Source organism: Mobula hypostoma, chromosome 27 (assembly GCF_963921235.1).
Source record: "Mobula hypostoma chromosome 27, sMobHyp1.1, whole genome shotgun sequence".
NCBI lineage: Eukaryota > Metazoa > Chordata > Chondrichthyes > Myliobatiformes > Myliobatidae > Mobula > Mobula hypostoma.
The window spans coordinates 9,142,532-9,158,539 of NC_086123.1; the positions used below are offsets into that span (position 1 = coordinate 9,142,532).

At 40.8% G+C, this 16,008-nt stretch overlaps 1 protein-coding gene across 2 annotated transcripts in view; it reads right to left on the bottom strand.

The window, feature by feature from the left end:
* Window positions 1-15,780, bottom strand: part of ksr2 (kinase suppressor of ras 2) — a 376,394-nt gene extending 360,614 nt beyond the window's left edge. For both annotated transcript variants that reach the window (XM_063034229.1, XM_063034228.1), the window contains exon 1: window positions 15,380-15,780. In XM_063034229.1, coding sequence (XP_062890299.1) covers window positions 15,380-15,556 — 177 coding nt within the window. In that variant the 5' untranslated portion in view covers window positions 15,557-15,780. The remainder of the gene's footprint in view (window positions 1-15,379) is intronic.
* Window positions 15,781-16,008: the final 228 nt, after the last annotated feature.

Below are 16,008 nucleotides of genomic sequence, written 5' to 3' on the forward strand. Positions count from 1 at the left end.
GGGGATAATAGTGTTGAATGCTTAACTGAAGTTGATAAGGAGCACCCTGATATATGCACCTTTGCTGTCCAGATGTTCCAGGGTTGAGTGAAGAGCCAATGAAATCACCCGTTGTGCCTGTAGGTAAATTGGAATGGATCCAAGTCACTTCTCAGGCAGGAATTGATATATTTCTTCACCTACACCTCAAAACACTTCATCACTGTGGATGTAAGTGCTACTGGACAATAGTCAATGAGGCAAGTTACCACATTCTTCTCAGGCACTGATATAATTGAAGCCTATTTGAAGTCGGTGAGCAGCTCAGACTGCCGAAGCAAGAGATTAAAGATCTCAGTGAACACTCCAACCAGTTGACCAGCACAGTTCCTTCGTACTTGGCCAGGACCCCATCTGGGCCGGATGCTCTCTGTGGGTTTACCACTAGCTAGACAGTTTGCGTTGTATTCTTTGGAATTTAGAAGAATGAGGGGTGATCCTATTCAGACATGTAACATTCTAAAGAGCCTTGATAGTTTAGATCAGCAATTCCCAGTGGAGGTGGTTACATGCCCTGAGGGGAGATTAGGGGAAATAGAAGTCATCAAGATTCTCATGGGGGGAGGGTAAGCAGCACCTTAACTTGAGACATGAGAACTGACCACTGTGTCAACTCGCTGCTAGCTTCAACATCTGAGAGGCATTCCCGGTTTGTGTTAATATTTTATTTTAATTTAGCCCCGTTAATGATGGATAAATACATATGGCGTAGTCTCCGAGTCTGAACGCAGTGAGGCCTTGAATTCTAATCCTGCTCAGAAACAATAACTACAGGAAGTGTGTCAATACAATGTTACATACCTGGAGTATGGTTTTATTCCATTCCCGTCAGATCAGCAACACCACGTGTGTCTTATTTGTAGTACTGTACTGCCTAATGAAGCCACGAAACCATCAAGGGGAGGGAGGGGAGGGAACGTCGACTCAGACCATGAGAGGCCTGCTTGGGGCATTTTTATGCCTTACAAGGTGCAGATTGGAAGTCTGTGTGGGGCACCACTCCTCGCACAGACACTAGAGCAATGTGTGGTTAAGTGCCTTGCTCAAGGACACAAACATGCTGCCACTGCTGAGGCTCGAACTAGCGACCTTCAGATCACTAAATGAACGCCTTAACCACTTGGCCACGTGCCCAACAAGATTGCAGGAATACTTCTGTAAAAGACACCCTGAAAAGGCTACTTACGGTATTACTCAGTTCCAGAAGATAAAGGAAGTATTTGAAAAGGGTTGTGCACTCAAGTCATTTGCCAAGAAAGCTAAAAATGACCTTGATAGTGGTCTCATTGCTTCTTAGAACATTTCCAAAATGATGACAAAGTGTGGGAAGATCTCATACAATGATGAAAGACTAAAAACACCTGCAGCATCAGAAATGTTCACCACTGTTCTCAAAATGGATTCCAGTATTTTAAATTCAATTGCTCTGAGTGACAACTCTATAGCTCATCGTATTGACAAAATGAGTGAAGACATTGAGTATGAACTATGCACAAAGCTACAAAGAACAGAATTTGGGATACAACTGGATGAGTCAAATGTGCAAGACAAAGGGCAATGCTAATGGCATATGTATGGTTTATCAAAAATGGAAAAGTTTATGAACAGATCCTCTTTTGTAAGAAGTTAAAAACAAACATCAACAGAGAATCAATCCACGACAAGCTCAAGATGTGTATGGAGGATAAAAGTATTCCGATTACGAACATGATTGCTTGTGCAACAGATGGAGCACCGTATATGACAGGTCGCCAATGTGCTTTAGTGGCATTTATGGAAAAAGAAATTCCAAGTCTGTTTGCAATCCATTGTGCAATTCATCGTCAACATCTCACAGCCAAAAACTTCAGCCAGCAACTTTTTTTTCAAACACGGCTCTTGTAATATCTGCTATCAACAAAATTAAAGCTCATCCATTAAATAGCAGAATATTTCATCAGTAATGCCAAGATAATGAAGAGTTTGAATGCTTGCTTCTTCACACTGAAGTGTGTTGGCTATCAAAAAGGCTACTGCTTAAAACATTTCTTTGATCATTTTGACACTGTGGTTGAAATTTTGTTCAAAGTCTACAAGAGCTTGGGAAATAAGATCGAACTTCTATATTGAGATGTGGCATACATAGCCGATCTGTATGACAAAATGAACATTTTAAATATGAAACTGCAGGGCAAGAATTTCAATTTAATCCAGCCAAAAAGTGCAGTGTCCACTTATATCAAAAAGTTGGAAATATATAAGCAAAACATTGGGAGAAGAATATTCTCAGAGTTTCCCTGCATGGAAAGTATGGCACTCTCTTTCATAGACAGTGATTGTAAGAGTACTGCTTACACCTGCAGTCACTGAAGAAGGATTTTCAGAATCCATTCACGGATTTCAATAATCTGGAAATTCTGGACTGGGTAATTAACCCATGTCTTTGCAAGGTGAAAGAACAGGAAGAGAGCTTGCAAGATGAAATTATCGAAATTCAGAATGATGAAGCAGCAAAACTCCTTTTCAAAAATGTTGACTTTTGTGGTATTTTACCACACTGTCATACAAAGTTTCCTGGTCTTTGGAGAAGAGCCAAACTGCTCTTCATTGCATTTCCATCCTCCTACCTTGTTGAAAAAGCTTCAGTGCAGTGATCCACATACTCACTAAAAACAGAAACTGCTTGGTCATTGTTACTCATAGGACTTAAGGTTTTTACTGTCACAACTTAAACCAGCTATTTCAACTGTTGCTAAAAACCATCAAGCTCAAGGATCATATTGATAGCAGAGCTGCTGTATGGTGCACAGGTACTCTGTAAGCTAGGTTTAAAAACAAATAAAAATATAAAGAGAAACATTTTTCTCATATCAGCATATGCTAGACATGTTTTTACACTTTGGGGGCACCGGAAAGTATACTGCGCCTAAGGTGGGCGTTGGCAAGTGTGAAAGTGCTTGAGTGGGTGTTGGGCCAAGAAAGGTTGGGAAACATTGGTTTAGATTTTCAGACATTTTCACTACTGGGAGAATCACAAACGACGCATCACAGCTACAAAATTAGGGGCTGGTCATTTACAATGAACTGATCGGAAATTTCATCTCTCAGAAGGTAGTGAATCTCAAGAATTAAGATGTAGATTATCTATGTAGAGTATGAGGTGTTCTTCCTAATGCTTGCACAGGGGCACGACCCAGCTGTAGAAAAGGTCCAGGCCAGACAGATCATAATGGAAATGGGAAGAAAAGTTGAAACAGCATGCAACTAGAAAACAAAATGGCCAGTGGCCATTGTGGATATAGTGTAGATGCTTTGCAAGCCTTCTGTGCCTAATAAAGTAGCCACTGAGTGTTTGTCCATGTTCTGCTGCTGTAGTCCATCCACTTCCAGGATTTCGAGATGCTCTTCTGCACACCATGGTTGTACGTGGGGTTATTTAAGTTACCGTTGCCTTCCTGTCAGCTTGAATTAGTCTGTCCATTTTCCTCTGACCTCTCTCATTAACAAGCTGTTTTCACCCACAGAACTGCCGCTCATTGGAAGATTTTTTTTCTTTCACACACACAATCCCTGTAAACTCTAGAGATGGTTGTGCTTGAAAATCCCAGAAAATCAGCAGTTTCTGAGATATTCAAACCACCCAGTCTGGCATCAACAAATATTCCATTGTCAAAGTCACTTAGATCATATTGCTTCCCATTCTGATGTTTGGTCTGAGCAACAACTGAACCTCTTGACCTTTTCTGCATGCTCTATACATTGAGTTGCCACATGGTTGGCTGGTTAGATGTTTGCATTAACAAGCAGGTCAACAGGTGAACCTAATAAAGTTGAGTGTACATAAGGCCACTTAAGGAGTGCTAAATACAGTAGGTATGGTTGCAGGAGATTCACATAAATCACGGCCTCAGCTACAGCTAAAAGAGCTGTTTAGGTCCTTAGATAACGACAAGGGGGTTGCAGCAAAAAGTGTCTGGCTTCAGAGAGGGGTTGGAGGTGGGAAATGAGGGAACCAGGAAATCACTGAAGGAGAGATCCCTGTAGAAGGTAGAAAGGGGAGGGAGAAGATATTGCAAGTGGTAAGATCTTGCTGCATCTGGTGTAAGTGAGAAAGATAATAAGGACTAAAAACTAAATAGTAAGAAATAATGATGACAAAAGGAATTCTACCTCTGTTCTGATTGGAAGGAGATGGAATAAGTCTGAGAAGCGGAGGAAATCAACCACTGTAGAAGGGAAGCCACATTTCCTGTAAAATGGGCAGATTTCTGATGAGCTTTTCTTGAAAGCAAATGTAGTAGAGATGAAGAAACCTGGAAAAAGAGATGGCATTCCTTAGTAGACAGAGTGGGAAGAGGTTAGTCTAGGTAGCAGGAGGAGCCAGTGGGTATATGATAAATGCAAATTGTTGCAAACCATTGTTTTTAATAACATTTTTATAAGATTTGTACTTTTTAAACACACTCACTGGCAGAAAGTGGTACAGCAGCTAAACTAACTGTTTATCACCATTCTGATTTTTCATTGGCTAAGTATTTGCACTTCACCATGTGATGCAATTGTTTTAATTGTGTAGCCTATTAATTAATTCATCACTATCTAAGGAATTTCCTTTATCTTATCTATAAAAGGGATAGATTTTTCAGAAGTGCTATCTTTATTCCTTTATGTTACACCCCTTAGCATGAATTCCTCTCTTAGTGTCATTTTTCAGCTCTTTATTTAGTTTGCTTAGAGCTTGTATGCATGCTTGTACTCGAACATAAACCGAAATCTTGGAACCAAGACTGCTCGCCTAAAGATCAGAAATTAAATGGAGATCCAACAATTTGGCACCAGGACGTGGGTCGATTACTTTGAGGGGGAAAAAGTGGACTACGAAGGAAGTTTTTAAGCATACAGCTAGGAGATAAGACATTCTTCCATTCATTAATTGTCCAGGAATAAATACTTTCAGTACATAGTTTAAAGGGAGTTTAAGAGTGAGTAGAGTCATGGTTGTTCAACCTGGGTGCGGCCAATTTAAATTATCAGAAACCCAGAGTCTGATATAGTCACAACGGAGTTGTGTGAATTTTTGGACAAGAGATTGACAAAGTTTTAAGATATCGGACAGATGTTTGTTTGGTTGTAACCTGATATTGCGGTCACAATGGGTTTGTGAGTTTTATGAGATTTCTGATGTCTAAAAGTGAAGAGTACTCCTCAAGATTAGATTAGTTTAGATTATGAGGACACGCAGTCCTCTTTTATTGTCATTTAGTAATGCATGCATTAAGAAATGATACAATTTGTTCCTCCAGAATGATATCACAGAAACACAGACAAACCAAGACTAAAAAAACTGACAAAAACCACGTAATTATAACATATAGTTACAACAGTGCAAAGCAATACTGTAATTTGATGAAGAACAGACCATGGGCACATTAAAAAAAAGGTCTCAAAGTCTCTCAAAAGTCCCATCATCTCACGCAGACGGCTGAAGGGAGAAACTCCCTTCCATGAGCTTCCAGCGCTGCAAACTTGCCGATGCAGCATCCTGGAAGCCTCCGACCACAGTCCGACTCTGAGTCCGTCCGAAAACTTCGAGCCTCCGACCAGCCCTCCAACACCGAGCACCATCTCTGCCGAGCACTTTGACCTTGGCCCCAGCAACAGGCAATAGGCAAAGCCAAGGATTTGGGGCCTTCCCCTCCGGAGATTCTCGATCGCACAGTAGCAGCGGCAGTGAAGCAGGCAGTTCAGAAGTTTCTCCAGATTTTCCTCCATGCTTCTTACGTCTGTCTCCATCAAATCAGGATTGTGCACGACATCCCACTTCGCAAATACGATATCATTCGGAGCAGCTGCGCGCGCTGCATCGCGTCGCCATCTTCTCCTCCCCTCCTCCCCTCTCTATTAGATCAAATCTAATACAAGGCCCAAAGCTTTGAAAAAGACTGATGGGTCTCTTGAATTCCGAGCTGAGAGAGAAAAGGTCATTGAAATCTTAACCACTTATTTATGTGTTGTACTTAAACTTGATACTGTCGGTAAAGAAGTACAGAAAAAATGTGCTATTGATGCTAAGTCTAGTGAAGACGGGCTTATAAGTGATGTTGAAGTGATATGTCAGAAGATCAAAAAGATGTGGTCACCCAACTAAAAAGACAGCTAGGATGCCAGAGACCCTAATGGAACTACGAAGGCACGAGCATATTGATTTACAAGTGCAGATTGATACTTTGAAGCACAAACGTGCTGACTTAGAAAAAACACACAACATGCTAAAAGAGTGGTACGATTAAAATAATAAACCAACAGAAAAACAGATCTTTGCATTGATGGAACAGGTTAAAAGGCAGCATGCAAATTATGTCCATTTTCAAAAGCTCTATTCGGAGTTGCAAAGTGAAATGAGGCAAGTCTGCACAGCATCAGGCAGATCTTCAACCGTTCGGCCAACCTAGTGGACAGTGTTAATCAGACATCCCACCCTGCAAAAACTCATTTCAGGGAGGTAGCACCCCCGCCCCCCGCAACCCCATATCCTGCCCCCCCCCCGCCCCCGGGGTCGACCTCCAAGGGTGTATGTAATACTTTGTTTAGTGATTTTGTCTAATCTGTAAACCAAGTTGGGTATATGCAGAAAATGTGACATTAAAATATATACATATATCATATTACATTACCACGTTTATTCTATTACAACTTTAAGCAAGTCTACAGGGAGTTTGGCCTCATCACGTAGGACATCAATAGCGTAGCTCCTTGGCAGCCGGCCAGCTAGTTTAAAAAAACGTTTAACTATGCTAATGAACGAATGACACCTGTTAAGCTCACCTCAACATGTCTTTTACATTTTAACCCACAATGGGCAATAGAAAAGTCACTGTTGCAAACAGTGCAGCAAGCAACATTGTCATTATTTTTGAGGTTGACTGTAAAGCCCGCCCACAGAGAAAACTGATAGGTCTACTTAGCACGAAGAGAGACCAATCAGGATGCTCGCTCTCCCTCTCCCTCTCCAAAAAGTCGATTTGAGGGATATTGTATATAATTTCTGGGCATCAGGGAGCCGCTATCAATATGCGGGAGACTCCCGGAACTTCTGGGAGAGGTGAGATGTCTAGTGTTAATGGTGATGTCAAACTTGTTGATAGGCAACCAACACTAACTAGTCCCCGAAAAACAGTGACACCTTTGGAACTCCAAGGAACTGCAAAGTGATGATGACAAAAATCAGGTAACTGGTCTGACAGCCATGACAAGACTTGCCACAGTAAAAACTAAATACAGTGAAAACACAAGACTGATGATGAAGAGTATGAAAGGAAGCAGGAGGTTTGTCATCAACCACTAGTTTCAGAAAAAAAACTGACAAATGATCCAGGGAAGTTCCACATCTTAAACAAGGAGGCTTAAAGATTTAGACCGAACTTCAGCGATTTAAGAATATATAGAAATTACATTCATAATGACGGCATTTAAATTTTAGCTACAATGCTAACAACTCAGCAAATAAACCAGTTAGCATGACGAGCTGAAGGTAGCATAGGATAGGATAAACAGAATTTACCAGCTGGTTGGGAAGCAATGAAGTCATGGTTGGAGGGACAAGCCCCAAACCAAACTGATTGGAAGAAAGTGGTCAATCGCAAACAAAAGCCTTTAGAGGACATTTCTGAATATGAAGACCGCTACAGGACAGTTTGGCTCAGTCACTCAGGAGTCCCAGGAATAAACAAAGGTAATATAGAAGATGCTCTCTATGGTCCTCTCAAGTCAACTTTCATGGATGTTTTGAAACCAGATGCTGCCAAAATGATGAATGGTCTTTTCATTACCCTCATCATCCAAAGTCATCAGGACAAGTTGAAAGAGTAAGTGGCATCAAACAATGACTAAGTATCATGAGGAAGGCATACCATGGCCCACAGCGCTTCCTTTGGCTTAATGCAGCATCAGGGCAACCCCAAATAAGAAAAAAAAATTGAGTCCATTTGAGGTGGTGACAGGATGACCTATGTCACCACCAGGAGCTCTGGACCTCAGAGAAGCTGTTATATATGATATGTCCCATAGTTTAGTTGATTCTGGTACAAAACTAACACAAGCTTCTCTGTCTGTGTCTCAACAGATTTCTGCTGCTTGGAGTGGTCCATCAAAGGGAGGATGCGCTTTGATTCCTGGTGAGTGGGTCCTTGATCAAGAAGTTGATAAGGAACCCCAGGATCTTAGTCCTTACCAAGTACCGTTAATTATCAATCCAGCAGTTAAGGCAGAAGGTAAAAGTAAATGGATACACGCCAGCCACTGCAAGCAAGCTAAAGTGACTCCAGATTAAGAGAAGTACTGTGGGAAGACAAAGCATGAATATAATTATTAGACATTTTCATAAGATCCGTACTTTTTACAAACTCATGTATTTTTCACACTCACCGGCAGAAAGCGGTGTAGCAGCTACACTAACACTTTATCATCTTTCTCATTTTTCACTGGCAAAATATTGGCACATTACCCACGTGATGTAATTGTTTTAATTCATCACTATCTAAGGACTTTTCTTTATCTAATCTATAAAAGTAATAGATTTTTCTAAAGAGCCATCTCTATTCCTTTGTCTTACTCCCCTTAGCATTAATTTCCCTCTTAAGCACAGTTTTTCAGCTCTTTATTTAGTTTACTTAGTATCTGTATGTTTTTTTTGTACTCTACAATAAACTGAAATCTCGGAATTAAGACTGCTTGCCATTTTTGACTCCTGGAAGAACCCTAAAGATCAGAAATTAAACCCAGATCCAACATAATGAACAGCATTCTGTACATTCCCAAAGCAATGTACGAACCCCCTAGCCGTGTATGAACTAAGGGGTTCGTAGTCTGCTGAGGGCTAAATCTGTGGCATTTAAGCCTGGTGACCAGGTCTGTACAAGAAAACCAGGTATCACTTATGGAGGGCTATATCAAGAACTAAGAAGCAATTCCAGGGGAGGTTAGAAGCAATATCGTACGCACATCAACTCTGGCAGAGTTTGCAGGCCATTTCTTCCCACAAGTGAAGCTTCACTTCCAGATGAGCTCAATGACTTCTATGCTCACTTGGAAAGGGCGAATAAAACTACAGCTATGAGAATCCCTGTAGCATCTGGTGACCCTGTGACCTCTGTTTCAGAGGCCGATGTCAGGCTGTCTTTCAGGAGGGTGAACCCTCACAAGGCAGCAAGCCCCGATGAAGTATCTGGTAAGGCTCTGAAAACTTGTGCCAACCAAATGGCAGGGGTATTCAAAGACGTTTTCAATCTCTCATTGCTACAGTCAGAAATCTCCTCTTGCTTCAAAAGGGCAATTATACCAGTGCCCAGGAAGAGCAGCACAAGTTGCCTTAACGACTATCATCCAGCAGCACTCAAATCTATGGTGATGAAACACTTTGAGAGGTTGGTCGCGGCTGGAATCAATTCCTGTCTCAGTAAGGCAAATTACAGAGCTTCCACGTCCTATCACCACAATAGGTCTACAGCAGACGCAATCTCAATGGTTCTCCACGCAGCCCTGCATCACCTGGACAATACAAATACCCATGTCAGGATGCTGTTCATTGACTACAGCTCAGGATTTAACACCATCATTCCTACATTCCTGATTGAAAAGCTACTGAACCTGGGCCTCTGTACATCCCTCTGCAACTGGATCCTCAACTTCCTAACTGTGCATTTCCACCTCGCTAATAATCAATACTGACGCACCACAGGGATGCGTGCTTAGCCCACTGCTCTACTGTCTCTACACCCATGACTGTGTGGCTAGGTATACTGTAGCTCAAATGTCATCTAGAAATTTGCAGATGATACAACCATTGTTGGCAGAATCTCAGATGGTGATGAGAGGGTGAACAGGAGCAAGCTATACCAACTAATTGAGTGGTGTCATTGCAACAATCTTGCACTCAGTGTTAGTAAGACCAAAGAGCTGATTGTGGACTTCAGAAAGGGTAGAACGAGGAACACAAACCAATCCTCATAGAGGGATCAGAAGTGGAGAGAGTGAGCAAATTCAAGTTCCTGACTGTCAATATCTCTGAGGACCCAACCTGGTTACAACGTATTGATGCAGTTATAAAGAAGGCAAGAGAGCAGCAACATTTCATTTGGAGTTTGAGAAGATTTGGTTTGTTACCTAAAACACTTGAAAACTTCAAGTACAGATGTACCATGGAGAGCATTCTGACTGGCTGGTATGGGGGGGGGTGGAGAGAGGGGGGCTACTGAACAGGATCAAAAGCTACAGAAAGCTGCAAAATTAGTCAGCTCCTTCGTGGGTACTAGCCTCCGTAGTATCCAAGACATCTTCAAGGAATGGTGCCGCAGGAAGGAAGTGTCCATCATAAAGGACCCCCACCACCCAGGACATGCCCTCTTCTTCCCCTCTGCCATGCAATTCCTAAATGGACATTGAACCCACGAACATTACCTCACTACTTCTATTTAATTTATTTCTGTTTTTGCAGTATTATAGCTTAACTATTTAGTATACACATATATTTACTGTAATTCAGTTTTTTTCTATATTTATCGTGTTTGCTGACCCTATATTTCCTATATTTGCTGACCCCTCCAGCAAAACTGGCCCCAAGTTTGAGGACTCCACTCCTACAGCTACCTGCCGGCAGCACCTACTTCATTGTATTGCTGCCGCAAAGTTTACAAATTTCACGACGTATGCCGGTGATATAAAACTTGATTCTGATTCTGAGGCCTCCTGAGACAGAGAGAAAGATCCAGAAAGTGGGAAGTAGTTGTGAAGATGATAAAATGATCCAGTTCATCAAGGGTGCAGGAAACAGCATCTCCCCAACCTAGCCCTACCAGACTATTGTCCATCTCCCATCTGCAGTCCACCAATCACTTTGTGAGCCCTGTCTCACCATTCCCTTTTCCCTTTTTATGCTGGCTATCTTCACTTTCCACTCAGCCATGATGCAGGGTTTTGACCCGAAGTGTCTACATTTCCTACTCCCAAAGATGCCAGCTGACTCACTGAGTTCTCCCAGCAGTTTGCTCACTGCTCCAGATCCCATCATCTGCAATTTCTCTCAACTCATTAAACCCAGTCTAATCCCTCTTTCTCTCTCTCTCTCACTCATTCTTCACATCTATTAATATTCCATTTAGTTAAATCTAATCACAGTCTTGCTTAAATCTGTGCAAACAATCTAAGACCATTGCAAGGTGACCCCTCCAGCAAAACCAGCCCCGAGTTTGAGGACTCCAACTCCTACAGCTACCTGCCAGCAGCACCTGCTTCTGGTGCTGCCACAGTGCGACCAACCCCTCTCTTCCAGGGCCTCTAGTACTATGTCACCGACAGGACCCTATTTCCTCTACTCTCGTCTGTGGAACCTGCTGCTGCTACTGCTTTCTCCATGGACACACCAGATGGAATTTCAAGGACTGCAGGACAAATGCAGTATGTTTGAGTGTGTTAGCAAATGATTTTGTCAAATCCTGCATTAAACATGATTTTTGTGCCATGTGTGCTCGTCTCAAAGAGATGAACCTTGAATTCTTGATCAAAGAGGTTGCAATCAAGAGGATGTCCTGCACACCTAGTAACCTAGGACAGCTAAGACCAAGATATCCAAGTATTGGGACAATAAAGCTAAAGGCTTCATTTACAGGAATGTTGTTCCTCACATGTCAGGGCAGAGTTAGTAGAAATAACACTAAACTCAATCGACCAACAATTGGATTTCTAGACATGAGCACTCATTCACATATCTTACACTTTCATCTCTTTAAATATAACAGATGTATCATGCACAATAAGAATAAAATTCTTTCCTCGCACGCAGGAAAAGATGGGAATCAACCACCACCTACAACAGCAAACTACAAGTGGGCTATACCAGGAAGGACCACAGGTCAAGTCACCTTGAAAGGAGATTGTTTGCAAATATCAGATAGTCCGGCTAACTGGATATCATCGAAGCAACACTCACAACACGCTGGAGTCGACTCATCGTTTCCACGGATGCTGCGCGACCTGCTGAGTTCCTCCAGTGTGTTGTGAGTGTTGCTTTGACCCCAGCATCTGCAGATTATTTTGTGTTTTGGATCTCATCGAAGATTACAGTGATTCTGTTTCACATGAATGCCCCCCAAAAAATGCAAGTTATTAATGATTCCTTCAAAAGTATAAATATTGGGCTTGTTATAAATTCTCAGACCTGATTTCCACCACATAGCCAACATTATGTAATTGCATATGCATCAATCAATGAGAGTGAGGGGAGGGTGTGGTGTAGAAAACATTACCTGCACATTGCGAAACAACAGATGTGCTCCAAATATCACAGACATATATGTAAGGTTCACTATAAAGGTGAGGTACATTTCATTATTGGTATTGAGCTCCCACTGTTCTCAAAAACATGTGCTAGTGCTTACATGTGCTTACAAGTTTCAACACCTGTAATTCTATAAATTAAATTTTCAAAGTTTACTTGTGTTCACAACAATAAAAATCACATAAAATAAAATTAAATTAAAATAGAATTTTTTAATTTCTAATGTGAAAGGATCAAGATTTTGCATAAATTTGTTCTTTTGGTACAATCCTGAGGAGAGCTACTGGCTACATAAAAGTCAGTCAACCCAAACTTAACCTCAGGATAAAATTACTATATTAGAAATGTCAAAAATCCTCATCAAATTCTACCACCATATAATTTTATTTTATAAAAAAAACTGGTGGTCCCATTTTCTTTGGTTTTATTTCCCATACCAAGGGGGATGAATAAATATTACCAACAACAGCTATAAGTACTCCTTAAAATGAAGTCCTGAAGGAACCAAGGGCCAACAGTTCAATTCGACTAAGTTTTGATTGATAAGCCAGTCTGCCAATAATACTATAAATCAATCGTTTAAATTACGTCACGGGTAATAATTCAGTTGAATTATTTTTTTCTCCCCTGTTGTGAAAGACCACACGTCAGCACTTTAGCCTTCTCTGACTGTGGGAATACAGGAAAAGCATTCTATGAAAACTCACCGAAGGAACTGGTATCTATCATCCACCACACCATACTAAGAGGAAAATATGACCTGTAAGAATAACGAAACTGTTCATTTTAATCTACTGTCAAAATACTTAACGGTCTTCCATCCACCAATGACGATTTTTATTACACTATACTAGCTGGAAATGTATACTATTTTTAGAAAGATGTGAAGCAATATCCTTAATACAGGCGTACAGATTTTTGACAAAATTTACAACTGAGTGGTGTCAGTGTTCAAATAAATGCAAGCAGCGTTCATTTAAGTGAACAATAGTACCGCTCTAGGTCTTTCGATACAGTGTGCAGAGCAGCAGAAGGGTAGTAACACGACCTGGCCTCATAGCGTCATTTTCATTTGCGTGTATATTCTGGTCACTACGAGTTCATAACTATGAAATACAGCGTGGAAACGCAGCCTAGTTCTAACCACACTTTATAACACATACCATGCAACCTTTCAAGAAGAGCTCTTTCATTCGACACTTGAAAATAACTTGCTGCAAACTGATTTGCATGTGGAAAATGATACTCTCCCCGCACATACTGTACTCGCATTTTAAGTCAACTGCTGTTCATTCCTGAACTTCTCACCCATTCTACGTTTAACCGCAAAAGTTGTTTTGAAAAAGGTAACAAAGCAGGACTCCATACTGGTCAACTTTATCAGTCCTATTAAAAATACCTAAAAAGAAGCGCATTTCATCAGCAACTGTTTTCTCTGCATATGTATCACAAACATACACCGAAGGTAAATTTAAATGTCACATACTTTTATTAATATAATTATTTAAGATTCACGCTAGGTCCAACATGTTGAAGTGGTCTCGGACTATAGTTTTTAAACAAATCAGATTAAGATTATATTTTGTTATGGAATATAATATATAAAATGTTCCGTTTTCTTTGAAAGATCAGATAACAATCGGATATTAATTTACCCTCAGAATTGTGTATTTCCAAAATGTAATTTCGATCGCTTGCTTTCCTTTTCCGAGAACAAAAATTAGATCACGAATGGTTTAGATCATCTAACACCTATTACCCTCTTCCAAGTTCAAATATTTGCACGGATTACTGCGATAGAAACCTGACAAAATCACGTTGCGTGGTCCAATATTTCACATAGACTGTTCTATCCAGAACTGTGCAACACCTCAAGTTCTCCGAGGGCTCTACGGTGAACAGCAGATGTCGCCACTTAAAGCGTGGAACACGGTGCCCTGAGAACCTCGGCATACCTTGGGAAACTTAAAAATCGGAACAATAACTGTTATTCATCTTCTGTGCAAATATTGTTCGCTGTTATGAAATGGGCCTCAAAAGTGATGACATTGTTCCAACTTCTCAATGATGCTATGTACGGGACAATCCAGCGGCCAGAAACAATGCATTGTCAGAACCGTAAAGCGATCGCGTTTTTAGTGCAACCTTCTGAAATACCTAATCAACAACATCAGATATAGTCGCCTCCAGAGTAAGAAATCTCTTCCTGAATGTAAACGTTAGTTTCCGATAGCCATACATTAGCTGCAATCATTTATTTCAACATAAAGGATCACTGAAATGAAGTCTAAAGTTAACTTCAACATCGTCCATTCGAACTGATACCCAACCAATTTTTTTAATTTGACAATTTTGCTACATTTCATCTCAGAATTTAACAATATTCCAAAGCTGTGCCAATCGCGATGATTCGCAACTACTGAAATAAGTCACACTTCAACAGTGTAGTCATTCGAATCTCTGTGAAGTTAAGACCCCAAAATTCCCCACCTACGAATGAATTGGTCCCAGCCATGTGCTGAACAGAAAATGACAGAGGCGGTTAATAGAGTGCAATAAAAAAAGAGGCTACGTGTACATTACCATAGATTATTAATTATGGTCATGTAACATTTTCCAACATTTTGAGTTGTACAAACGTAAAAGAGCCCTTTAATCGCCCATGTTTATTCAAATTATATCACGTCCTTCGCACTAACTACGAAACGAAACGTGAAATGCGGGATTTCTTAAATCGACATATGTATTCATTTTTTAAACGATTCGGACTAATATTTTATAACACGGAGCCCACCACCTTTTCAGCACCTGCAGAATGCGCAGACTCACTTCATCTACTGCAGCTCCTTAATTTATTACACTGCACACAACACCATTGTATATAAACAAAATACAGCAGACACCGAGCTTGCAGCCAGCGTCTTTTATATACCTTAGCTTTCCGTCAATTATATAGAATGCACTGCAAATTGTACGTTATTGTCTTAGGAGGACACGACCATTTCAATTTATCTTCATAATTTTCCTTACCTCCAGTGTTCTTATTTCTTTTTGCGTAAGGTCATTTGATGTGGCACATTTAGTCCTTAACCCTTCCAGACTAGAGATGCTGATGTCTATCATATTTTGGACCAATTCACATTGCTGCAATGCTTTTTGGACAGTTAGATGCTGCTCTTCGTTCTTTGTCTTATTGTCTTCATCCATGACCGCAAATTATTATATTATAAATAACATACAGCAAGACTGAATAATAAATCTGAGGGAATTATATATAATTTTCAAATGGACTCCATGCGCCTGGGTCGAGTTTGATTGGAGAAAGTGGCCAGTGTTAGTTCAGCAGCTTGTGGTCCTGATGCTACGGAGAGCAGTGATCTTCGGCTGCAGGTGCTTGTTGTCGCCGTTCCCAACAGCTTGCACCGGGGAGCTTTTTCTCCACCGACATCTTGGTTGTCAATCAAGAGGGAAGGGGAGGGGGGCTGTGCGCCAGCTCTCGCGAGATCAACTGAGAGAGAAAATGCTACAAATCTCTGTAATAGCAAAGGAAAACTTACTGTTAAAATTTGTTGTTCATAATTTGGCTTCGTCCTGTCCCGCTTTTCTAGTTTTTAAGTGCAAAAGTACTGGTGTTTATCAACTAGAATGTCTTTTAGAAC